The sequence below is a fragment of the Echeneis naucrates genome, chromosome 22 (assembly GCF_900963305.1).
Source record: "Echeneis naucrates chromosome 22, fEcheNa1.1, whole genome shotgun sequence".
In the NCBI taxonomy this organism is placed as follows: Eukaryota; Metazoa; Chordata; class Actinopteri; order Carangiformes; family Echeneidae; genus Echeneis; species Echeneis naucrates.
Genome location: NC_042532.1, coordinates 9,587,062 through 9,614,344, shown reverse-complemented (window position 1 = coordinate 9,614,344; position 27,283 = coordinate 9,587,062). Strand labels below are relative to the sequence as shown.

General features: G+C 43.1%; 1 protein-coding gene across 2 annotated transcripts in view; it reads right to left on the bottom strand.

The window, feature by feature from the left end:
• The window catches only part of LOC115035755 (signal-induced proliferation-associated 1-like protein 1), a 31,605-nt gene that overhangs the window by 2,256 nt on the left and 2,066 nt on the right, over positions 1–27,283 (bottom strand). Inside the window, exons 1-20 of one of the 2 annotated variants that reach the window (XM_029493743.1) lie at positions 24,648–24,747; positions 13,286–14,979; positions 13,047–13,177; positions 11,818–12,006; positions 11,461–11,635; positions 10,902–11,005; positions 10,443–10,600; positions 6,772–7,351; positions 5,547–5,821; positions 5,183–5,443; positions 4,953–5,096; positions 4,694–4,851; positions 4,512–4,594; positions 3,856–4,274; positions 2,439–2,663; positions 1,664–1,826; positions 1,251–1,452; positions 854–1,003; positions 568–685; positions 226–304 (exon numbers count right to left, since the gene is read on the bottom strand). In XM_029493743.1, the coding sequence (XP_029349603.1) occupies positions 226–304; positions 568–685; positions 854–1,003; positions 1,251–1,452; positions 1,664–1,826; positions 2,439–2,663; positions 3,856–4,274; positions 4,512–4,594; positions 4,694–4,851; positions 4,953–5,096; positions 5,183–5,443; positions 5,547–5,821; positions 6,772–7,351; positions 10,443–10,600; positions 10,902–11,005; positions 11,461–11,635; positions 11,818–12,006; positions 13,047–13,177; positions 13,286–14,762 (5,091 nt within the window). In that variant the 5' untranslated portion in view covers positions 14,763–14,979; positions 24,648–24,747. Of the gene's footprint in view, positions 1–225; positions 305–567; positions 686–853; positions 1,004–1,250; positions 1,453–1,663; positions 1,827–2,438; positions 2,664–3,855; positions 4,275–4,511; positions 4,595–4,693; positions 4,852–4,952; positions 5,097–5,182; positions 5,444–5,546; positions 5,822–6,771; positions 7,352–10,442; positions 10,601–10,901; positions 11,006–11,460; positions 11,636–11,817; positions 12,007–13,046; positions 13,178–13,285; positions 14,980–24,647; positions 24,748–27,283 lie in introns of those variants that run through there. The other variant, XM_029493742.1, reaches the window with a different exon arrangement.

The window sequence follows — 27,283 nt, the reverse complement described above, 5'->3', positions numbered from 1 at the left end:
ACAACACGTGAAACATATCATGGTTTCTTACTCACAATGTGACTTTGTTAATTAAGAATCTGGAACAGAGTTTGTTGATGTCTCAAGCTGCTTCGTGGTTGTAAACTTCAAGCACCTCAAGCATACGTTATTTTCCACATATACTAAATTTGCAAATGGTGCTTCAGGGGTTTGTTTATGTCTGCTGTAGCATAACAAAGGCAGTGAATGTAAAGGTGAACACACCTTTTTCAGGTCTTCCTGTAGTGCCTTCACCATCGACTCCAGCTGGCTGACTTTACCCATCAGACAGGCTGGGGTCTCTCTGTGAAAAGGGACAGCCAGGACGTGAGCTGGGACAAACACTGTAACTTCAGGGTAAGATGAAGTACTGGAAGGAATTGTGTTCTGAATGTTTAAACAGGTTATCCAACCAAAGACTACAGCTGATCATTTACACTGATTTGTACTTGTATGTGGTCAATGTGTGTTTGGAGGGAAACTTGCAGAGCCCTCCATGACATGGACACCAGTGAGTTAAAAAAAAAAAAAAACACTGGTCCCAAGCCATGACCTGGGGCCTCTTACCCAGGCGAGGGTTGCCTCAGTGGGGCTGCCTGAGGCTCAGCCTGCTGGGGGCTGGTGGCTGTTGCATTCTCAGCCATGGAGTTCTCCTCTTGGGCTGCTAGGAAGACCAACCTCTGCTCTGAATAGAAAACAGTTAAATTGACATAACATTAATAGAAAGAAAAACAATAGCATCACAGTGCCCTCTTCTGGTGAACTGTTGAGTTGCTCTGCCACACCCTTTTCTGAAAGGTAATAATAACTGACCTTTCAATGATGACACTGAGCAAATGGGAACTACACCTACCCTCAAAGGCCTTGGCAGCATCTACCAGGTGGGCCCAGTCCAGTGGACCATTTGCCCCAGTGTCAGGCAGGGGCATGAGGACAGAGTCCTGCAGTTGCTGCCTCTTCCTCTCCTGCTCCAGCTCTGAACTTGCTGGGGCAGACAGGTCTCCTGCGAAACAGAAACAGGAGTGTAAAACTGGGACAAACATTTTGCAGCCACAGGCAATTTTACATTAACAAAAAACTGTTTTAGCTTTGTCTGTTTTAAGTATTTTTAGATTATAATTATATTTATTTAAAAACTGAGACAAGTAATTGTACTTCATGCTGGTACAAAACATTCACACAGTATATATTACACGGCCACCTCTTCCATGACCAACTGTAAATAAGATTAGAAGAATTATAGGACTCACCCAGGGATTTGTGTGATGCTCGCCGGCTTGGTCCGTGGCGAGTGGTGGGTGAGCGTGGCATGGTGGAGCAGCTGAACAGAAGGTCAGTAGGCGTGTCACGTTGGCCACCGGAGGATGGCTCCCTCTGGCCACTGTAGATACTCTCATCTGACAGAGTTCTTTGGAGCGGACGCCGATTGGCCGGTGGGCCTGGAAACAATGGCTTCGGAAATGGAAACAGATTAGAATTGGCAAATGAGAAATACAAATGATATAATAATATCACTTTTAAATTAATCTATTGGAAAGCTTTCCTCCATTTACTCTTTTAGTCAGTGCCACCTGCAGAGGTGCCTCTGAGCAGGACTCATTGTAATATGATCCTCTGTTTTAAAGATGAGCACTGACTGTTAGATCACAGCCTTTCTCAGTACCTTCTCTTCATTCGTAATAGGTGGAGGACTGTCAAGTGTGATGAGTTTCTTTAAGTCTTCTTCCAAGCTGGATTTGGCAGTGTGCCGTTGGGGAGACTGGGAGCCCCGGAGATTGGCCCTCAGCTGTGGCTGACCACCCAGAAGACCATCACTCTGGTGCCGTCTGAAGACAGAGACAAAAGCAAACTAAGACAGTACCTCTTAAATCCAATTAACACCCAGTAATTGGAAAAAAAAAAAAAAAAAAAAAAAAAAAGGTAGTGAAGGCGATAGAGTTAGCAGACAGGCATTGTTGTGATTAGGCATCAGCAGTTGTGAAAATTTGTGAACAATAGGTAACCAACAGTTTTCCTGATGTTCCCTTTACATGACACTTAACCACTTAGTAGCTAAGGGTGAAAAACTGTGGCTTGTTGAGCAGCTGTAGGGTGTGAAAACAGTAGTAGTCATCCACCACAAATGATGCTTTTAGCATTTGACCCAAACACATACACTTATGTTACCTCAACAATAAACAATAAAAAAAAACAATAAATAAACCTTCTAAACTCAGACACACCACGTGGTGGCAGTGTTGACTTTAAAAAAACCTCAGTGTTAGCCAAGCTGCCACTGGAATGACATATCACAGTATTCACTTTTTCCACCAGTCTCTTCAACATCAACACCACAGAGTATAGCACATTTCTATACTGAAGGATAATTTTCCAGAACTTATACTACTGCCTGAGGCAGAAACACCACAGATGTTTTGTGAAAACTATTCCTTTCTTACTTGCGAGTGCTGCCAAAGTCTACAGAGTTGACAGTTCCCCCGGGTTTCCTCCAGCCAATCAGGTACTTTGACGTTGCTCCCTGACGAGGATAGAAACTTTTGGTTCCAGGAGACTGGGAATTCTGGGAGGTGGGTGAAGTAGCTGTGGCAGCTGTCTCATCCTGGGGTGACATGGGGCTGCAACCCTGACCCATCGAACTCCCTGAGTGGCCAGAACTTAGTGTGCTGGAGGTCAGACACATGTATCAGCAAATTAAGGTGTGAAAAACAGAAAGAACATAGTACTTTTGATTAATGCCACCTTATTTTTTTTGCTAAATTGCACTACTGATGGCAGCACAGCAGCATAGTGGTTAGCACTGTTGTCCCACAATAAGAAGGTCACAGGTTAAGTTTCTGGGCCTGGGGCCTTTCTGTGTGGCGTTTGCATGTTCTCCTCCATGTTTGCGTGGGTTTCCTCCCACCGTTCAAATACATCATGTTTAGGGTTAACTGGTGACTCTAAATTGTCGGTAAGTCTGAGTGTGAGTGGTTTTTCATCTCTTTATTTTGGCCCTGTGATGGACTGGCGACCTGTCCAAGGTGTACCCTGTCCTTGCCAAATGTGAACTTGGATTGACTCCTTCACTCCCCCTGGCCCGGAAACGGAAAAGTGATAAAAGATGAATTAATGAATGTGTTATTGATGAAGTATGATTATCTTGCATTTGGTTGAAAATGTATTTCTTTTGATTTAAATGATTCATATATTTTTCAGCTGCATTAAGAGAGATTGCAAATATAAACAGTCATATTCTCCTTAACCAATTGCCCAACTCCCCCTATCAAAACCCCACTATAGAAGCACATGTGACAAATTCATAACAAAATAAAATAGAAGAGTGCCTGCATGTCATTTCCAGCCTTCAAATAAAGAATAGTATAGTTTGACACATAATAGTTTGACGCATACCTTAAAATTTCAAACAGCAAGTTTTGTGAGTGTGGGCTCAAGTGAATATACTATAAAACAAAGCTTTCAATGTACAGGTCTGGTGGAGCAGAGTTATTTCTGGGTGAGTGAAGAATAGAGGGAGGAAAGCTTCAGCTGATTCAAAGGAAGTGGGATTTAGAGAGAGGGAGGAACAGTGCTGAGCTCAATTCAGTCTGCATTTCTAGCAGCTTCAAGCACTTGCTTTCTATCGTGGATACAGAGAAATGGAGACACATACAAATGCAAATAAACACACACACAGTTATCCAGTTCTTCCCCTCTCCTTGTTAATGCCAAACCACAGAGGTTTAGACTTTTCCATCTGGTATGGTAAAGGATATATCTGGACTACAATGGATCACTGTCTGTTAAATGAAACATTGATGCAAGGGCAGAAATTCCTCTGCTGCTTAAATGGCTGACACTAACAGAACAGTAACACACCTGGAGTGGGAGGTGGCATCGCTCAGGCTGTATGAGCAACTATCAGGAACCAGTGGAAAGGCTGATGGGCTCTTCGCTGGGATCTCACTGCTGCCAGTGGCCACTAGGGGGTCAGGTGTTGGAGGGGAAGTGTTCGTACCCCTCTGACTGTCTGCTGAGTCATCTTGCCATGGGATTTGGTCTTTGGCCCTGAAGGCACCAGTAGAGGATGCAGTGCTGCTCTGTGTGGCAGTGAAGGAAGTGGCATCAATGCCGCTGTCGGTGGAAGCGCCCTGCAGGTAGCCATTCAGCTCTAGATCACTCCGCACTCCTGAGCGAGAGCCAACTTCGTACCATTTTTCATCGCTGTGGGCTGAGCTGGAGGCGTTGCTTGAGAGCGTGTTGCTACTTGACTGGCTGGACAAATACGGAGTGTCCAACTATTGGCAGACAAGTAATCAAATGTTAATTTTCACACTGCACAAAAATGATTTTCTTTGTGTATGTACTGAACAAATTCTCAAGTGTCTCCTGCGCCTGTATCACTTAAAAGACTAGTACAGGTTCATGTCTCTGTAGTGCTTAAGCAAAGGCTAGAAACTCTTTAATGACTGCCCTCTGTGCTGGATGGTCATATGCAAGGAATTTACATGTGTTAATGACTGATTCCACCTCACCTTAGAGCTTTTGTTTGGAGACATGTGGCTGCTTTGTTCTGCCGGCTGCAGTCGAGGAATCACCACCTTGGAAACCACAGTGTCTGGCAGAAGATTTATGGGTAAAAAGATCCATGAATTGGTGATGATAATAAACGTAATTTTTTATTTGAAGCTATTGCAAAGTCTGGAGTTCCTCCTACCTGCATTGGTTTTGTCCCCCAGTCTGCTGGCTGCATCACCATCCCCTGCTCGGGACCATCCAACACCAGGGCTAGAAGACATTTTGATTCCATTGACCCCATCACCTCTTACCTGCCGCGCAGATGGTTGAGGGGACTGGCAGTTGTTGTTATTAAATCTAGAGGAGAGATGAAAAAGGGTCACCTATATTTCTGAGTAGTGCAGCAAGCCAGTTGAGTTTACGATATTTAATCCATTGCATGGAACAGAAAAACATACCCATCAGGCATAGACTTTTGTCTCCAGTGGTTGGCACTCATTGTGTCTGTGTAGGAGAGGCTGGAAGGGGAGTTTGTATTGTGCAGTGTGCGACCCATCACGATGGAGCATGCCAGGGCGTAGTTGTCGTTTCCTGGAGAATACCTGCAAACACCGGAGAGACGGACAGTTTTGAGTTGACTTTTGAGTGTGTCTGCTAGTTGCATAACAGCATCAAGTTTATTTCTAACCTTTTGGGGTTGAGGGGCCGGCCATCGCTGGACACACTTCGAGGCATAGCAGCAGAGTTTCGGTCATTGAAGTCTGGGGGTGGGGCCTTGATAAGCGTTCCACCTGTGCCAGCAGTTCGCGTTTGAGGGCTGGATGAGGTGCGTGGCCACTTGGTGTTGTTATTGATAGCTGGGCGAAACGGGAACTTTAACTCGTAGGGCATTCCCTCTTTGTGGTTCTTATAGTCCACAAGTGGCATGTGGTAGATTTCTGAGCAGCCTCTGTTGGCACATGAACCAGTCACCATCAAAATATTACACTGAAAGACTTAGAAAACTGCCAGCAGCTGTTTTAACTTAGTAAGTGTGGGTCTAATTTCGCTACCTGCGTGGTGTGGAGTCCTCATGTGGAGGAATGATGACCACCTTCACAGTGACGGAGGTCCGGAGGAGGTCAATCATCTGTTCATGAGTCAGCGAGGCTACCGCCACCTTGCAAATCTCTACCAGTCGGCTGCCCTGCCTTAGCCCAGCCTGCCAGGCATAACCATAGAGCTCTACTTCTGCTACAATTCCCTCAAAGTTGACATGAAAACCCAACTGGCCGAGTGCATTACGACGTAGTGTCATCTCTGTGGTCTGACTGCCCTTGGTCAACAGCTGGAGAACAGACAGGAGGGAGAGTGTAAGGGTTAAAGAAGGAAAGGAAGAAAGGCACAATGTAAACATTTATCGAACACAAAACTTTCAGAATCTTTTGCAATAAACTAAAATACTTATTTTCATTCAGAGCACATTTCATGTAACAGTAGCTCTAATCTCATGCATAACATATTTCAGTATTACGTAATGAATAGAAGCACTTTTCAACTTAAAATACTAAAAGTACATCTTTGGGCACCCTGTCCCACCCTTTCCCCTGTCAGTGGGGAAGTCAACTCAGAAGTAAATAGCGGTGTTTAAAACCAGGAATCAATCAGGAACTGTTTTAATGTGCATCATGACACTCACTACAACAGTCATTTCTTACATTGTTTACCACCGACTGTTGAAGGATGGATTTCAATGCCTTACCAAAAAGCACGGCATTACCTACACCACATGGAAAACCTTAGTAATGACGTCATATCACCAAATGACTGTGTGTTATACTTATCATGACTCATAAACATAGTTTCAACAAAACAGCTGTGGCTTTTTGGTAGCTGTATATCTTCAGGTTACGCTCCTTATGTTGCTATAATAACATCAATAATACTTTATTTTTCATACTATTGTTGTCATAGTGAACAGAGGGCAGTTTAATGTCTTCACACTGTCATCATGGCCTCTCAGCAGGCACACATTAACTTAGAAAAGTGTATTTATACCACTGTTTTAGTCATTTTAATCTGATTTGGATAAGCTTACCAGGTGACTCGATAATATTAGAGTGTGATGATTAAAGTGCTAATACATTCAAGATAGTCCAACGTAGACTTTGTGTGTGTGTTCATTACAAATTGTTTGTCAAGACACAGGGAGTCTGGCTCAGCGTGACCTCTTGAGATTCAGCAGATGGTGTGTGCTAATGAGATGTACTGTCATAGAAGTAGTGAAGCCCCACTGACCTCCAGTCTTTTTACAACCTCTCCAAAGTCTTCTGTGTTGTTATTGATGGAGCGCAGAGAGACGCTCTCGCCGCGCTCATAGTAGATCTTCATGGAGGCGGGGCTCCCTGTCGACCAACCAATCACATCACGTGTGGCACAGTTAAACACAACTGCTTTGGCCTCCTGATCCAAGAGGATGATGAAGTCATTCGAAATTGCCAATAGGCACTCCCGTTCAGCACCAGCTACCTGATCTTCAGCATGCACCTGCCAGGTTACCGCCCCCAGACTCCGAAGCTCCGCCCCACTATATGGACGCACCTTCTCTCGTCGTTTGTGTGCCAGAGAGATGAAGGGAAACTTCCCAGTGGGTTCAACTGGTGTGCTGGTCACATGACGCTCTGCTAAGTCCCGTAGGTACTCTTGCCGTGTGCGCGTTGCCATGGCACCAAACTTATCTGACTTGTGAGCTGCGTTCTCAGCGTTGATAACTTTCGCTAACAGGAAGTCCCGGAAGACAGTGGATTTGGGGAAGGTCACACCTTTGGGTATTGGGGGGCCAAAGGAGGGAACGTCCTGGGAACGGGTAACAGCCACACTGCAGAAAGAGAGAGAGGGGGGAAAAAAAAAACAGTGTTTAACAGTGTTTTAAAAGTTCTGTTTTACTGTCACAAAATAATACAAACAGAACAAACTTGCTTGAAAAACAAATATCAATTTAATATATTATGAAATAGTAAATAACTAAAAAAATAATAATAATAATCACAAAATACAAGCCAGATGTGAATGGTCCTATAACCAGTAACCAGTAAAAAGGACCGATACTCAGCAAGGACATACAGCACATGGGCTCATAAAAAGAAATAGTGGAGACATCTTTACGTGGCTTCCCTGAGGTATTGTTGCCTTTGACCTGTTTCACTTGTGAGTATAAAGGAGGGCGTTAAAATCCCTCGGGGCAAAGCTCTTCTCTTGTTACCCACTGCTGCTCCTATTCCATCTGCACACCATGACTGTGGAAGAGTTGTATTACTATAAATTAGTAAACAGATTTGGGTTAATGCGCTCTCATGCCTCTTGGGGTAAGTAAATGGGCTTGATTGAACATATCCTGCAAATTGTATTTTTAAACAAAGTGGACTCATTTGTCATTCATGAAGAGGTGTTTATGTGTTCCAAAAAGTTGTAGCGTGTTTATACAGGCTTCATGACTTCTAGCGTTATCCAGAGGCTATATACAGTCAGCCTATATAATAACAGCCCATAAACACGTGAAAATGGAAAACTGGCCCTGGAAAAGCTGATGTGACAGTCCTGACAAGTCTACATCCAGTCCATTAAACAGATAACACAGCTATTGCCCGTAGCGGAAATGTTGCAAGCCATGCTTGGCTACACTGAGAGTACTATACGATATATCCAATCACAGCTGACAGGCTAGTTCCTAGCCCCGACACCCTGCCACTCTCTGCTAGATCACGGTATGGAGAGGCAGTACTGGGGCTGGCGCTAGCGAGCACAAACAGCCTACTTTTTCCAAACAAAGATCTAGTTATGCAATCTGCCTCATTGGCCCTGTGTGACTTTGAGCAGCGGTTGAAAGCAGCAGATTAGCACCCCGCTGGCCCTGGGCCACTTACTCCTCTAATGCTCCAGCCTGGCTCAATATGACTGGAGTATTATCCAAATCTCAGCAGCAGGCAACCAAGGGCTATTAATAACTGGATGACTCAACAAATCATAACATATACTTTATTAATAGAGATTAGGCAAGAAAAGACAGTGCATTACTATAATAATCTTTTGTAAGAAATACAGAGACGGTCACATGAAATGATGGTAAAAATCGAAACAATGACACTTTTATGCTAACATGTGTGCTGTAATAATCTGTGTGTGTGTGTTTAATGTGCGCACATTTAAGCAAATGTGTGACAAGAGATCAACTGAATTCCACGTAGGTCGGTTGAATCATTGGTCAGCAGCTCTTCATAGTTTCAATAAAGCCAGCAGCCCACAACATATAATTATAAAAAACCAAACAAATACCTACAACGTACCTCCTGTTTTCACCAAAAATGAATTGTAGTCTTTGGTGTACTGCTGCAAAATGTCCTGAATGTTTGTTGGAATCAATGCGAGACGATAAAACAATTTGCTGGGTCAATGCTAACTTGATCCTGTTCTATAACCACAGTACAGGAGTCAAACTACACCACTCAGTAGGGATAGGAAAATCCTTATTGCTGTTCCAAATCTCTTGTCCCAGAACTATTTCCAAACCACCAGGGCAAAACATCCAGGGAAACACTTGTGACAGTCGGGAGAGATGTCATTACATATCGTAGCTAAATCCATAGAATATGAGTAGAAAACAAAAGGCTGGCAGAGTGAGTGACTCTGGGTGGGGTACTAGGTTCGCCGTGAAGATTTCTGTGTCCCGTGCCTCTCTGTTTCATCCATAAGGCAAACCAGGAGAACCAGCATTTCACCTTTTCTTCTTTTTCTTTCCCAAAACTATAAACCAGTAGATATAGCCTTTAGTTAAAAAAGCAAGCTGAATGAGGGTTTCCACTAGTCGGTGGGACGACGAGTAGACGGTCAGGAAAAAAAAAGAAGGAACGTACCCGAGAGAAGAGGAAAAGGAGAGCTCAAAATAAATTAGCCCAAATTTGATATGGGTTAGAGGTGAGAGACAGAAGGTTGACCTGACCCGGCCGCTCCTGAGCTGGACTCTGAGTTCTGAGGGACTCAGCTCTCAACAACCCTCCCTGCTCAGATGCATGTTCGGGTGAAGAGAACACTGTGTGTGTATGTCGCTAACTCCTTCAGACCACTCTGGCTCATGCTGCCCAAAGGCAAAGTGGCAGGCTGGGGGAAGAGGAGGGGGAGGAGGAGATGAAGGGGAGGGGGGCTTATACTATGTGAATGTGTGATGAGTGAGCCTTTAAGTGAATTAGCATGGAAGGAGAAAAGGGTGTGCACGTGTGTGATGTTGTGCAAGTGAGCATTAGAAAGAGATAAAAAAAGGAGAAACAGGACTTTGAGTGAGAGAGAGAGGAAGCAAGTATGTGTGCATAATATCTGTGTATGCAACCCACAGAAAGTGTGTGCGCTGTGGGGTAACAGTGCACAAGTGTGAACACCACAGAGCTGCAGTCTAATCATCACAAGGCCGAGAATCAGTGAGCGGAGGAGAAGAGCTTCCATCAACACACGACAGCCACTGATGGGCCAGTTGCCTCTGTTTGATCATAATCAAACAAATGTATCCTTCAGCAGAGATACTGTTAATGCAGCCATCCACAGTGCAGAAACAATGGAAGGTGATCATGCAGGCTTTTACGTTTGACCCATGCCTTCCGGTCAATGTTTTTGTCTTAATGCTAGTTCCTGCATTAAGGGAAAAAAAAAAAACAAAAAACAACAACTCAGAGTAATGTTGAGGTTTTAAGGGAGAACCGGGAAGGGAACGTAAAGCCATATTTATTTCATTCCCAAGTGTTTGGTCTGTTTGGACAAAAGAAAATCATATAAAATGTCTGCATATGTGGAAGGAGGAGAAACCATTTATTGTGAACTCCAAAGCTCTAAAGTTTACTCATTACCAGTTCAGTTCAGCTCAGCTCTTACTCTCTTTTTTTTTTTTTTTTTTAAATCTCTCCTGACCTCATGCAAAGACCCACCTGTAACAAGTGCTGTCAGAGCAGGGGTTGTGCACACGGACGATGATGAAGACATGTTGGAAATGAGAGCGAATGGCCTTGGGGGTGAAAGGGTGAGCCCCAGGCTCCTGGAACACAATAGTTACAATGTCGTTCCCAATATGGCGCTTCCTCAGCAACTGGAAAAACAACATCAACATCATCAAGTTTTAATTAAGCATGGGGACCTGAATCTGAAAGCAAATACATATTGTTTTAAGATATGGCCAAGAGCATTGCACTTAAAGAAAGTAAACGTTTCTGTATATTGTTGGATGGTTATCGGATACCTGAGTTGCAAGCCATGTCATGCATTCTTCCAAAATATACACCCTTCCTTGAAGGTTTCCTTTGTTGCATACAGTTCCAAACAAATAAGTTTTCAGTTTCCCAATACACGGCTAATAGTCTGACACAGAAGACTGGGTGTTCCATTTTTACCTGTTGTTTATTGTTGGGTGTGTAAGGCAGTAGAGTTGACACATGGAACATGATCTCATAGTCCTTGTATGAAGTGTACAGGGAATGAGTTCCTGTTGAATCCGCTGCAGGAAAAATAGCAATATAGCAATGAGGCCTATGGTACAATAACTGCCATCCATCTCTCTCACATGTGTATTCTGTGTTCAGTGTTTTCTCTGCAATCCGGGATGCAATTTCACCATAGACCAAAAAAAAGTGAACTGCATGTAGATCATTGTCAGTGTGAATCGGGTGACAAAACCAATGCACAACCAAAAATTTTACGCAAATGTCATTTGTAAGTGGAGCTTTTTATAATGTTACCATTCTTATGACAATGAACAGAAAGGTTAAATGTAATAATTATGAAATGTGCTGCTGTATTGCAAAAGACATTGCATTGCAGTGCAATACTTTCATACAGGTGTTAAGACATAAAATCAACTGCAGCATAGTCACGGTAAAGATACATCACACCCTTGGTCTAAAAATTACAAGGTCTGTCTGTCGTTAGGAAGAGATGTTTGAGAGTTGTTACTTTTGGTGTCCAGCTGGGCTCTGTACTTGGTAAAGCCTTTGAGGCGAACCTTCTCCCCCAGCAGTTGGAGAAATTCTTCAAGGGCAGGGCCAGCGGTCTCATTGTTGTACATCTCTTCCTCTGTGCTCTGGCCCGCTCGGCAGTACATGACCCCCACCTTGACCTGAAAACTCAGCTGGAGAGCAGCAACACACAGAAACGATGACAGGCAACACTTCTTTAGCATCGATTTCTGCAGGACTGAAAATCCCAAAACACAATTCTCTTAATGTACAGAGGTAATTTACGTGCCAGAATTGCACACAGTTCTTATTCTATAAATTCTTCTTATTCTAATAATCATGCTTTTCATCCTACCCCTTGTTCATCCAATTTCATCAGCTGCTCTGTGACCTTGGGTGTGTTGAGGGCCAGTCTGAGGCAGGACAGATCCAGCTCAGGGAGAAGGTACTCCAGGACCTCTTTGACAGGCAGCCCTCGGGTGGTCCCATGCTTAGAGGTGGAAGGCACAGCATCCTCCAGGATAGAACCTCTCAGAGTTGTCAGCTGAATGGACAGACACGGGGAGAGGAAGAGAAGATTACAGTGGGAAGAGTCAGGACAAACAAAGCACAAGGAATCATTGGTATGGTTTGAACTTCGTCTTGGAGATGGAGTACACTGATAGCAGAAAAAACACATTCCCAGACACCAGGAAAAAATGTACTAACTAACGTGGTTTTTAAAGTAATAACAATCTCTTAGTTTACCCTTAAAGACATAAAACAAGACAATTCTGATGAGAGACTTAGGGTAAACAGAAAGTGGAACAGAAGAAGAGGTGGGAGGTCTTGTCTAAGCATTCTGTGTACACAGAGTCGGCATTGTGCTGGACTGTGGGAGTGAACTCAATCGCTCGGCTATCATAAGCAGCTGGAACGGACGGAGACTTTCTCTCCTGCAGGCTTGAGGCTCTGCTGGGCCTGTATTTACAATGAAACTGTGTTCCCTGTGTTTGTAAGGTATGAGAGAGGGGTGGGGGTCCTGAGGTACTTCAGTCTGAAGTGTAGGGGTTTAATCACATGCACCTGTACTACTTCAGGCCACAACAAACAACCCCAGGCAGCTACCTTTGCCCTCCGTCTTGGAATGCATGATTATATGACCATGGAATCAATATTAAAACCCAAACCCAGAAGACTTTCAGTTAACATTGTGACTAAATACAAGCATATTTCTACTGAAACAAGAAAGAGAAGCAAAGCTCTCCACACAGGGGTTTGAGGTTGTTGGGCACTGACAGGCTTTGGAGGCTGGAAGATGAGTTCCAGGAGTTTCTTTACACATTGCTGATACTTGGAGACAGCTAAATAGCCCTAGGGCTGACAAAGAGCATGAGTAGTAGATAAAGAGTATGAGTAGTTTACCTGAGCTGTCTTACTCGTACATGGCAAACAGTAATACCAATCTTCTTCATGGATCAACAATAGCAACAGAATAAACACATCTTTTGCCACTTTTGACCAAAAAATATTTTACAGTTTGTGGGAGAACAACAACAAAAAAAATTGTGTAGGTCCAGGAAAGTGCGGGACACTTCAGCTGACCTCACTGGTTCTGAAGATGAGGCGGTAGTTGTACTGCTGGCCCTGCTCCTTGTCTTCCTCCAGCTTCTCCCTACGTAAGCTCACTGCAACTGGACCAAGTGCTTCATCCATCCCAAAGTAGTTCCAGTGCTCTGAGGTGGGATAAGTGTAAGAAATACGTTTGCATATGCATTTTTTAACATTATGTAATAATGTAACAATACATACAAGCACTATTTAAACAGTTGAATGTATCTTACCCCGAAGGTAGAAGAACTTCCTATAGTAGTAGGCCCCAAGATCCAGGTGCTCCACAATATACTGTTTCCCCTTTTCACTGAGTGTGCTGGGGCCCTCCTTTGGTCCCTCCAGCACTGCCACTCCAGCATTTGTACAGTGCGTGCTAACAGATGTTTCATAGAAGTTTCCTTCCCCACTGAGGGACCCTGAGCCACTGTTATTTGTTCCACCCACAAGTCCATGATAGCCTGCTCCACCTCCTCCCAATCTGCGCCTTCCATTGCCATCGCCACCTATCTCATTGCGAAAGCAAGGGCAACTCAGCAACATTTCGTTGCTCTGTTCATCTCCTGCGTCCAGACCTGGGCTCTCCCGTGAACTCAACTCTTCCTGGCTGCCACTTGGGGAGCTGTAAGGCAGGCTGTGGGTGGACGAGAGGGTGGATGTAGCAGAGGCTACCGCAGCAGCAGAAGCTCCAGTGGTGATGTTTTTTCGCTTGCCTGCTGTGTGCCTCAACTGAATAACTTCATTGAGGTCAAGCAACATGCTCTGAACATCATAATGGGCAAATCCTTTCTGACACAGCCAGGGCTTTGGAGGGGGGCCCATCTCATCTGTTCGGCTGTCCTCTACATCAGATCCCGCTCTGGGAGGGTCCATCTCACCCCGCACATTCCGTAGTTTCCGGAATATAGACTCACCTCCTGTCTCTGATTTAGTACGTCTTTTGGGGGGCTTATCTCTGTCCTTGGCTTTAAGAGGCTGGCTGTCTGTGTCCTCCTGAAGATCAATTATGGCCTGCTTGGGCCCAACATTCAGCATGTCCTCCAGTTTCTCTGGAGCAGGGCTACGCTGGTCAACTTTATCCCCTTGGTAGCCCTTAAGCATTTCAAAGAAGCTCTCTCCAGATGCTCCATGCTGATCTATTGACGAGGTGCTGCCATATTCTCTGTGAAGGGGAGACCATTTAGCTCCTGATGGATTCCAGTCCTCTCCACTGTCCCCACTGCCTTCCATCTCACTGATAGTCATGTCACTGTTGCTGCGTTGACGGATGCGTCTCTGCCGTGGGTTTCTATGTGCGGGTCCTTTGTAGTCTCCCGGAGCCAGGTAACGGGTGTCGGGGCTGTAATTGTTAGCCTGGGCCTGGGCGCGATTCTTCAAAGTATTGTGGATGTTACGCAGCATTGATGAGTCCTGAGGGCTCATAACAGAGCCTAACTTAATATGACTTTTTCCAGCAGAGGGCACACCAAAGTTCTCTGGCTCTGTCGATGAGTGCCATAAAGCCCCTGTAACATCTTTCCTGGGGGGCCAGTCAGCCACTCGAGCTCGTACCCCCATTTTAGGCACTCCTGTGCTCACAGTGGCATTGTCTGTGCGGATTGGCACAGCCCCTCCATTGACCATACGGAGGTGACGGGTGTAAAACTCGTCAGTGGCTGGGATGGAACCCCCAACAGTGCGTTCCATGGGTGGGCGCTTCAGGCTGGTCATGACACCAATGCCAACAGCTAAAGGCACTTAGCAGGTGGACATGGCTGCCTGTGGGATGGGACAATGATCCCTGACTTCATGAGCAGATTGATTGTCTTGATCGACGAGTGAACACAGAAAGGACAGGATGGGTAAAACCCACCTCCTCAAACGTCAAGCTTGCACATTTTTCCCCAGCCGCGTTGACACTGTCACATGGTATTTATTTTACACTACCCTGGAGAGGAAAAGACAATGAATCAGTGCATACATAACATATAACAGATCTTAAATTATGAAGTTGCTGAAATAAATATTGAGTAAAATTCAGACAACTTGACAGTTTATTGGGTTTGGTCAGTGACCTATGACCCTGAGACCCTTTGCTGAGAAAGCAAAGCTTTTTTATTTCCTGAAGATAAATCTCAACAGTTTAATAGAAGTTTGCTATTAACATGTTTTGTAAATGCACATAAACATATATAGAGGAAAAAAAAAACTTCTCCCACCAACAGAATGTGGATTTTTTTCTTGATTCCTTTTTTGAGCCATTAAAAAAAAAAAAAAAAGTCAGTGACACATTAAATTTTAGATTAGTTTGACACTTAGATTAGTTTGACACACTTCAAGCACAGCTCTAATCTTCCTCTGAGGTCTCTCACATGCCTCTTTAGCAGCCAACATTAGTGAATTGTAATGCGGAGTTGCAGTTTTTGGGATCAAATATCCCAAGCTGCACATCAAAAAGCAAGAGGCCCTTTGAAAGTCGTCTGAGAAGTGGATGATGATCCTCTGCTTGACAAATCGAGCCAATTTGGCAATGAGACACTGGTGGAGATTAAGGCTCCACTCTGGGTTGGCCCTGCCTGGCTGTGGCTGTGATCACATTAGCCACAAGCAATCAGCGCACTGTGACGGGCCTACAGCACAGCCACCTTCTCACTGCATCCCAACATCAGGGCCAACTTCACACTGACAAAGACACATACTCCCCATTAAAAAGAGGAAATTCCTCTTTATTCTTAACAATAAAAGTAATCAAAATCAAAGTAGGGGGAAGAAACATAATGTACCATGTAGCCCTCACAACAGTGGCAGTGTCAGTTCAGCAATCATTTCCTCAATTCTTCTGTTTTTCCATAGTATCAATGCAAATTTTTAAATCACTCAGGGAGTTCTAGAGTAAAATCTAAGGCTTTGACAATCATTCAGTTTGCCTCAGGCAAAGTATCTCCAGTCAGCCATGCATGTATTTTTCTTAAAAAAAAAAAAAAAAAAATCTCTAAACCTGTGCTAATTAGGAGGTAAAGACCCTTTCTGCTGGTCCAATATTCTGCACTAAAAATATAATCTTACATTTAAAGACACAATTCTTCTTCTAAACCAACAGTGTTACACCATTATTGTGTGGTATCTAACCAAATTATGCCTTAAAAGCATAAATAACAGTAGGGATCAGGATGCTGAGAGCCAGGATGTCACAGCTTCATGGCAACATGATAAACTAACTTAATCACAAGGCCACGAACCCAAACCTGCATCACTTTATATAATATCCATTTTTGACATCGCAAAATATTCCCACTGTGACTTTCCATTTGTTATGCAAGGAATTTCCCCACAGTTCCCACAGTCCACATATGAATAGACATCTAAAACCGACCAGTAGATTAAGTGGAAATTAATTGATAACAAAAAAGAAAAACAGAAAAACTCATTCATGTTCTACTGACACCCCTTTCTCTGACATTAATAAGAATGAAAATAGTCAGGGAATGTAAGTTAAACTAGAGGTCCTGTACCATAGTGTCAGGCCTTTAATCTCCTTGTTGACAGGCATGTGGACCGATGACTGGCTTCACTGTCTTGTCCGATTAAAAGTAAGAGTGTGGCATTGAGACTGAGAGTAAGAAGGGCAGTCACGGAGAAACTTGGAGAAAAGTCAGGAAAAATGAAATAAAAGACCAATAGTAATAGAGTCCAATAGAGTCCTTTCCACACATCTTGCCATACTGTGTTTATCTTCAGCAGAATTAGGCCGAGCATTTTTTTTTCTTCACAGGTCAGAGGGACATGCCAAAACAGCTTGAGCCTGTTGACTAAATGAGGCTAACTTCCTGTACTTGGGGCTCTGACCGCCCAGCTTGTCCATTAGAGATGAGAAAAGCGGTGGTACAGACAAAAGGCTGGTGACATCATAGCACACCTCTGACAAGTTACAATTTATTACTCTGTTTGGCGTGACAAGTCTAGACAGCAAAGGACTATGTAACATGTCTCTGTGAGGGCTCACACTGTGTGTGCTGGACATGACTCAGAAAAGTCTTCCTCCAGGATGTTGCAGGATCATGTGACAAGACACACAAACATACTACATGGAATTAAAGGACAGACAACAGTCAGTTAGCAGGACAAATGAATCGGCTGATGAATCACGCATGTGAAGTGAGGTTCTGACTCTTTCTAACCTGACTCAAACAAATCAAACATACCTTAGTCATCATGCTAAGACATGACTTGGAGTGCTAGACATTATTAAAGCTAGGGTATCCTGCAGAGGAGTTCCAATTGCTGAGCTGGCTTGACTTGCTGGTGTCCAAGAGATAAAAGGACACCATGCTGGAGTTCAAAGACTCTTCATCCTGGGTCTTTAAACAGAGAGGGAATGAGGTTTCCCAGTGGACTGGGCAAGTGTTTCCAAAGCTGAGACAAAGGATCTGAAGAACTGCCCTACAAGCTTGTAATTACTGTGCGCTTGAAAGGGACTATGGAGCTGTTTGGCCAACACCACTGGCTTTTAAATAGGAACCCTACCATTTACACCAATGGCTCTCGCTGTCTCTTAATCTTCCCCAGTTCTATGGAATGACTGGGCTGTTGGACAGCAGGCACAAAGGTCCCTCTTTGCTGGCTTGGGAGACTCCAGGGTTCCAATCCAACACGGTGAAGTCTTTGAAAATTGCCTGGCAAGAGGACGTTACTGTGGCTATTTACGTGGGCCCTGCCAGGAAAACCAGATGAATTAAATGCAAGTGTAACTAGAAGGATAGAGATGAAGCAAATGCTGAACGAGAATTTGGAAAACAAAAAGAACAAAGAACTAGGAGCTGAACACAGAAAAGCAGAAGAGTGGTTTACAACATAAAGCAGAAAATGAACAGTGTTGAAATGAGAATCATATCAGGATCATTATGCTATTGTATAATCCACTGACTCACTGCTGCAACACTATTTAACTGTCATATGACTGGGATTTGGAGAAGTAACGCAAGGATTTTTTTTTTTCTCTGAGGGAAGTTTGTATAAATGACTAAGATACAATTAAACCTGAAACCCTTCCTCAAGAAGAAAGCCTTTGCAGAAAGTTGTGCACAGGCGAGGCGGTGAATTACAACTTCAGAGGAGAAAATTCAGCAAAGCAATGGCAAACTCCTACACAATATCTTTCCTATCCAACTCAGAGTGTTGAGAAGTGAGGGTTAACTGAGGTCTCAAAATATCCACTGAGATGCAGCCCAAACATATCTGTCGAAAAGCACAGCAGATGCACAGAAGTAACAAAGTATCTTTGCCACACCCCTCTTTTCCCTCTGCCCTGATGGTGGCTTTTTTAAATATTGTTTTATTTTCATCTCTTTCTGTCTACCTCTTCTTCCTAAATATATTTAGCTGGCTGGGTACCAGGCACAAACTTGCCCGTTTGATTGAGCAAACCTGAGAACCTGACACCTTGAGAGGAAAACAGACAGACCTGCTGGCAGGCAAACGATACTACCATCATCCAACCGCGAGCCAAGATCCTGGAATTCCACCAATTTCACCAGAGGAAGTGATGAACGTCTGTGTGAGGCGGGGAAGTGGAGTAGGGCATGTTCAGGCAGATTCTTTAAGAAGTACAACACAGAATGTCCAAACGATAATCTGCTATAAAACATTTTATGGTGCCTCAGTCTGCCATGACTTTACAACTACAAGCTTGTCTTTTATCTTTGCAATCAACTTATCCTGAGAGCAGTAATACATGATGTCAGCTCTGGATGAGGTGACAGGCCACAATACAATTGACAACCAGGCCAACAAATTGTTCAACTGACCACACACATGCAATGAAAACACCACGTGCAGTGGGAATGCATAAAAAAGCGGTGGTGGTGTATCAACATTCATAACCACCATTGTTCTATGATGTGCCGCTCGCTCTGCCCCAACTCTAGGCCCCTCGCTATCACTGCATCACAGTTCAGTGAGTAATGGGCATAGCTAACCGCTGGCAAAGTGAATTTCCCTCACCGCCTTCCACAAAAAGACATTTGTGCAGCACCAGAATATATTCAGTGCCATTGTGTCCACCTGGGTGCCTTCGATCCTTTCTCTCTTCTTATCCAGAAAGTACTTTGCTAGGGGGTTCCCTTTTTACATGGGAGAGACGGCAGGATAAAAAGACCCTTGAAACACTTGACACAGTTTACAGTCAGCAATACCAAACCTTTTCCTACTTTAAATGTTATTATCTGGGTGGGCCATTAGTTTGACAATGAAAGCCTTTGTCCTACTCCTAGAGGGTCACTTTCCTTTTGGAAAAAAAAAATTAAAAAAAGCTAATTGCTCTGCTAACAGCTTAGGTGGTTTACTTGTCCACAGTAAAAATGAATTACTCCTTCCTATACTTTAATCTAACAGCTGCTTGTCAAGAAGAATGAGATGAAAAAAAGCTGACAGTCTTTAATAGGCATGTATTCGATTGATTTAAAGTTTGTAAAGCCAGCAGCAATATTCTGCACAGTAACTTCACAAATTTATGACCCATGCATACATTAATCTCCAGGGGCCAAGCCTGAGTTGGTTTAGAGCCTCGTATTTGACGGTGGGGTTATTGATGACTTGTCTTTAGGTTCAGGTTTAAGGTTGTCAGCTTTTAAAAGTTGTGTGTCATAAAGAGCAATGGAGGGGAGCCAGTGTGCTGCTGCTTTGAGAGGAATGTAAAAAATTCTAATGAGGTGGCTGCCTGGCGCTTGAACTGCAGCAGTCGGGAGCTGAGGTTTAAAAGTGGAAGTCTGCTCTAGGCTGCACTTTCCCTTTCCCTGCCCTTTCTGCTGCCTGCAACCCCAGAACTCCATTAGACAGACAGGGAGCTCCTGATGCACATGGACAGGTACACACAGAGACCAACACACATACATGGTGAAGCAAAAACACAGAGAATGAAAACAAAAAAAAGTCAAATCCTACTGTAATTAGAAGTAAAGAACAGATTTGTCAATTTGGTTCATAAGAATAAGTTGTGGGAGCTCATGGGACAATAGCTATTTCTGAACGAGAGGAACCAAACTGCTTTTTGTCCCTGCAAACATCAGAAACAGCCTTTCTCCGTCCCCTGCCGATTTGTAGAGATGCTATTTCAGCAATAGCTGTCTCAGACTAAGAATACTCTCTTTGAAATGCAAGTTACAGTCTCTCTCTGAAGTCGAATGTAAATTGGCTACGCAAAATGTAGGACCTTCTCAACCTCTCTTCTTGATATGAATAATATTCCTGTGCTGATATAAAGACAAAGGGCAAGTTAGAATTGAATTTTCAAAACAATCACCACCACTACAGAGAAATGGTTTAACTCTGTCAGTCATGCTTTGAGATTGGCAGTATTTGCAGGTTGGAAGCCAGTGAGGGATCATGATCTTGTTCTTTAACAGGAAAGAGTGGCTGTGATTTTCAGTTTTGATTCAGTGTGTAAATGATTTAGAGGTCACTGATAAGTGGGCGGCAATCCAGATTCAAGCCTCGCCTGAGACGCTGTCCTACTCAAACCTGGACCTCCAAAATCACAGACATTCATGAAATTTTGCCATCATTTTCAAATCAGTGTGTCTGAATTCGTAGAGTGAGGATCACACACATATATACACAGACAAATAATGTGCAATACCACAGGGATTATCATAACAAAAATTCGATTGAGATGTAACAGGTTAAGTCCAGCTACACTTTTTCCATTCTATTTCACTTTCACTTTTGTGAAATTAAGTACTTCATTTTAACTACATGTTTTAAGACAATGGCAGGAAGCCTTGGCACCTGGTAGCAAGTTGCTTGTTGAGTTGTTGAAAATAAAGCTCAAAGTTCATCCAACGCACTGCCAATTCAACAGTCTCATTTTCAGGTGCTTGATTCACACACCACTGTATATAACCTGTGAAAGGCCTCTTCAGATTATTTTTTTTAAGTAATCCATTACCCAAGTTTTTTAAATGTATTTATTTATTATTAAATTGTTCCTTCATAAAAAATAAACATGTATGAAAAAATATCCTGTGCAAGTACAGGCCAAAAACATATGTTGTGTGCAAGAGTTATATATTTTTCTGAGGTGGGTGTGTTGTGGGTTTTTATGCCATTTTTTAATGCTAAATAATCATTGTCCCTAGAAACACTGAGTTTTGACACACCAACAGAGTCAACCTGCTAAGGGTCACTAAAATGGCAAATGGATTTTGATACCAGAAGGAAAAGAAATGTAATGAAACATTCACTTCAATCCTCCTTCAAACAGGCACAATTCCAACAGAGCACCTCTCCGAACAATCTACAGCACCATTTCCTTTAAGTGAAAAAGATTTGTGATTTATATGGGAATGTCTTGCTGATTTCAAAGTTGACCCATCACTCTGAAAGTCTGTCTTGCCTACTGTTCACGCCGGCAGTTCCTATAAGAGCATGTAAGGTAACTCCCACCTTGCCAGTCTTGGCGTTAGGTTTATTCCTGTTATGTTTGCATATTGTAACTGGTTACATTGTAGTAAAATGCAGGCAGCATAACAAATGTTTTTCTTCCTGACCCAAGAAACCAGGCCAACATTGCAATGAGAGCATTTCCCAATGGTGTGCCTTATTAAACAGGCAATGTGGACTGGGGCAGAGAGGTGCTTATAGGGACACTCTATTTCCTCCGTTCCAGCTACAAAAGGTAAATACTACCTCCCCAACCTTTTTAATATCTCAATAACAGTGAAACATTTGTTCCTAAACAAATATTCCCAGCTCAGCATGCTGCTGGCATATGCCTCCGTATGTGCTCAAGTGTGTGAGCCAGATGAAGCAGTTTCCATCAGTTGAGGATTTAAATAGATTGGATGTGAGAGTAGCAGCAGTATAATTAACAGTGTCCATGCAAAGAGGAGGGTTGAGTGAATAGTTTGTGTGTTTACTGTCTGTAATTCAGCATCACCACGTGCCAAAAGACAAGGATGGGGCTCAACCAGCAGGGGCAAGCAAACAATTCCAAGCCTGCTATTAGTTCATTCTTGGATCACAGGCGCTCAGGAGCAAAAAAAAAAAAAAAAATCAAAGTAAGCCTGCAGCACTATTCACTCATCTTATGTATCTAAAGAGATTAAGTTTGACGACTCCGCTAGTTCAATGTCACATCACTGATGGTAACAGCATAGTTTTGCTCCAGGGGATAAAGAGAGAGTCCAGCATACGTCAATCACGATGTCAATTATATCAAATCATGGTTTTGATAATGCAAAGGCCAGTGACCTAGAAGAGATGTTTTGCAGGCTACCATACAGATCTGACTGCCTGAGGCTGGAGGCATGCACATGCCATAGCATTAGACTTGGATTCAAGTCTAGTTTCCTATATTTATTATTTCAAATGGCTGAAAAGTAAGTGAATGAAGATTATATGAATGAGCACAAGTATGTGTGTAACAGTTAAGTATGCAAATGTGAGCTGGGAAGAGGATAAACGGCACAATGAACACAATTAGCTCTTCATGTAAGTAGTAAGGTCAGTGACCAGTAGCTTGATAGATTCTCACAGCAGAGGTGTCAAAATGACAGATACCTGCAATGTTTGGAAGTCATCCACTGCCCTGTCCTCTCAGTCCTCTGCCTGATTACATAGCTGGCAAACATGCCAAACCACAGCAGACACAGAAGAGAAGGTAATGCTAAAGGTAAAGCACTTTTTTTAATGACAAAAATCAGAAACAAATAGTGTCTGAGGAGAAAATTGGAGCATCTGTCAATACGATAACTAGTAATACTGTATCTGTTGCAAAAACAAAGATACATGACGTGAATACACAGATGAGATACAAGTTGGACAGGGAATAAAACTACATCCTATTGAAATAAAATATTAAGAATGGAACAATTTAAGAATGGGTTAGGGTTAGGGTAAGTGTACGTCCTTCCTGCATTTCGATGGGGCTGTGTGGAAAATTTGTGGCATGGTGATGTTATGGAAGAGGGACAAAAGTAATGGCTTGACTGGCAGTTTGGGAGGGGTCGGGACCCCACTGAGCCAACATGAGAAATATGAGCTTCACTGCAGCAGCAGCAGGCGCTGACCAAAGGCTATCTAAATGGCCCCCAAGAGAATGTAATCAAATCTATCACAAGATGCTCTACACATCCTTTGGAGTTTCAATCGATCAACAGCTGCTGGGGGGGAAAAAAATACACCTCTGCAGCAATCAGGATGGTGCACATAAACTAATTTGATTACACAGATGAGTGGGCGTGGCCATATTGGGATGAATTTCAACTATGCAAGGATTCCCCACAGACAAATATCTGTAACAGAGGAGCAAGAGAGTGCTGCTAGGTAACAAAAAGAAGCCTTAGCTGGGAGAGCAGTCAAAAGGAAAACGTGGACAGACTGTCTTGGAAGGCCAGAGTCAAGGTGAAAGCTTGATTAATATCCCCCCACCCATTAGCCAAATAGCCGCTCTGCTGCCACCGGACATATAGTGTGTGTCCAATGCTCAAGGTGCACTCTGCCGTTCTGTAATTTACCCTTCGAGTTTGCAAAGAAGGAATCATAGAAATAATGACAACTTCCTGCGAGATAAACATTTTAACAAGGGAGGACAAGAGGTTTCTGAGCTGAGGACAGAGAGAAAGCTTCAGCATGAAACAAAATGAGGACAACATGAGGAAATGAAATTTGGGTTCAGCAGTGGAAGGACTCATCATACTCTTATACTCCAGGAAAACCTAAGGAGGATTCTTTTGCACGTGCCTGGGGAATTCTGGCGGTCCCCTCCAGCTTGGAGAGCAACCTAATTCCCTAACTGGGGACTCAGTGGAAAGCTCAGGTGTATCTCAGTAGTCAGCATTATTTGTAGGAAACAGATAGTAGCTTCCAAATGTACTGTTCTACATGTGGAAAGATTTAATGAGGACACAAAATCCACAACAACAGTGAAGCAAAGTTCTACACATAAACCATTTCCAGTCATTGATTTTGGCACATGTCCAGTGCATAGCCCTGTGCACTTTCAGTCCAATTATAAACAGTCAGGCCACAGAGTTAATCAATTCATACAGAGTCATTTGGACTCTGATAAGTCAGCTAGTGTTGCATAACAGTGGTGCCCTGATAATTCACAGTCTGTGCCAGAAAATTACAGTGGAAACCTTCACAGTGTGCTTCTGCTGCACTGCACTGCACTGCACATACTCGTACACTCCAGTCAGCTCTGGAGCTGTGGTTTATCCAAGCCAGATCCATACAAACCACATCTGGCTTTAAGCAGTGCCCTGAAATTAGTCTTTTCAATACTTTTGTCTCCATTTAACACCAGAAAAACCCCAACAGTGTAAATAAACAACAGCAAATTAAATAGGTGCTTTATTAATCATGCACATGAACATGTGTCGAACACACACAACTAAGCACACCGCCCCCCTGGTGGCTATAAACAGGACTTTGCATTCCCACAAAAGACAAAAACAGGCAGGTTGTGACTAGAGCTCTTTGTGAGTCCTGCATTTGCATCACTGAGAGTGTTTTCCTGTGGGCAGTGTATTTTTAACACCTGATCCTGGTTTTTAGAGTGAAGTTTTCATTGAGAAAGAAGCAAACTGTGAAAATTCAGGGAAATAAAGTCCAACTTACTGTACCAAGCAGATGGTGATGTCTACTATGTAAACATGACAGCACAAACTGATGCTCCCGCTATTGATAACCATGATGAACTAGGCCTCTCAAGGCAACCCTGTGGACACAACACAAACACTCACTCACTTCCATCAATTTAACCCAGAAATCAGCAGAAAGAATATGGTCAGAAAGTGGTCTCTCATGTATTATACAAGCACATGCCTAACTGCATATTTATTATTCAGCTTTCAGTTTCATCTGTCTTTCTTGTGTAGCAAAGCTGTAGCCTGGGTATCCAGGAATACATCAATGAAATACACAGGAAACAGGCAGTGAGAGAGGAAAAGCTGGGAAAGCAGCCATGTTTGTTATTAGCCAGTCCTATCAGCCTTTTGCACCTTGAGCTACATGGAAAAAGTCTATGCCCTAATACGTAACCTAAGAGCAATATTGAGTTGTCTCTGAGCTTTATTCACCACTACGTTAATTGAACTACATGGATATGCCACATGGAAAGTTGATGGGACATTTTTCCTCCACACTTTTCTACTATTTGGTTAAAAAGTCATCTGAAGCCAGCAAAATCCTTCAGCTCACAGTGGTCTCATTCTTCCCTCTCAGCTTTGGAGCAAGGCAAGAACTCAGAGGATGGAAATGGATTCCTCTCTTCAAAAGCAAAGGATGTGGAATTATAGAGCAATATGAGGTTGGATTTTTTTTCTTCAGCACAGGAAACAGAGCACAACATGACCTCTAAGAACAATGCTTTCAATATTCTGTCATTTTAGCTCAGATGTAAAGTCACAAAAAAAGTAGTCAGGAGAAAACCTCATGTGGTGTACTGTAGTGCCAGCATTCCTGTTTTTCTGCACATCAAATGGTTAAGGCAGCTCCCGAAAGTGACAACAACAGTTAAAAGCATGAGCAGGAATGAAGACAAGCTTAACAGACCTGTCTACGCATTGATATCTTTTTCGAGCTCAGCCATGACCAAGCCCTCACACATTCCTGCTTCTCAGATTTCTGTCCACAGGAGGGACAACAGCAAAACCCCTGTTGGCTTTGTTATGTGGAATGATTTTCCACTGTTGCCCACATAGGCTCTGCGTGGGGCCATGGGCCTGCAACTCTGCTTGATGTTTTGATTATTCTGTTCAGAGTTCTGTAATCCCTTCCAGAGAGCATGCAGGCCGAGTAGAGACAGTGGAGCAACCAGCAGACATGTCGAGACAACGCCGAATACGTCATCGCTGCAAGGCAGTGGAGATAGCCTACAGCAACACATCATCATCATCATCAGAATTCCAGATTTGATTTTTGATTTTTTCTTTCTTTCTTCCTCACTTTCAATTTTTTTTAAGTGGTTGTTTGTCAAACAGTTTTTTTTTTCTCCTCCATCCTTCTCTATCCCATATCGTACTATTTTCAGCACACATGAGGTTTGATGGGAGCAGAAAAGGGGAATTACGCACTGTCTGATCTCTGCATGACTGTGGGTTTTGGTTTAGGGTTGAGAGTTGGATGCAAAATGACTGAAACCATTCAAAGACAGGCTGCTCTAGCTCATGGACATTGAAGCAATAAGACCACCAAACAGAGATCCAGTCGTCAGTCAGGTACAGATCTGAACCATGGCTACTATGTGCACCTGCCCTGATGATGAACTCCCTTTGCCAGTGAGGCCTACGAAAAAACTGATAATTACAGTGTCTGAACTACTGTGCATATTTGCAAGGTCAAAATTTCCCCAACTTTGTGGTGAGAAGGCAGAGTGGGAGTGGGGGGGTGGGTGAAAACGAGGGGAATTTTCCTTTGTCTCGTAGCATTTGCTCTTCGACAGTGAGCTGAAAAGGGATTACATCATCACTATTGTAGCTTCCGAACCCTCTGCTTTCCCCCATTTGTTGATATACGATGGACTGTCCAGTCCAGACAAAGCATTCCAACTGTTTAGCAAGCAGGAAAGAACCACAGTCACACCTCATTACAGTCAAACTCATCAACCCCTTCAGACACCAGCAAAAAGACAAGTGCACCAAATATCATTATCAAGTCATTTGACTTCTGACTATGGGCTGAATAATCCTCGTTAGACACAGTTAAAAGTGCCAAGGTTTCCCTTTTTTCAAAAAAATTAAAAACAAATTAAATAAATAATAATAATTCAGTGATACATATCATGCTGTTATTAGAAGCAATCTCAAAACCTCAAAAAAAAAAAAAAGAAGCAATCTGCCTTGTAGGTGACACCAGACAAAGTAGGTGCCGTATCTCAAGGTCTGTTTAGTTTGTCATCTGGTCTGACATCAGTAACAGGTACTTAGAGGCGACAGGGGCACAGATTTCAGAGCTAGTTAGGTGCTGCATGAATTATAATCCCACCCTGGATAAAGCCTTTATTTACTGTATTAATATAATTTAATCTATATAATTTGAAAATTAATTACAGCAATAATCTTAATATTCATTATGTAACATTAGCAGTTAATGTCATGATGGTCACTCAGCATAAATGCAGCCCACACATTCCAGAGTGGCAAATTAGAAAACAGTACAATGCTCCTCTTGTTGTTGCCTTTTATCTTTGCTCAAGCTATTCCCTTTGGGCCAATGCACAAGAGACAATAGAAACATAAGATTAACTTAGCAAC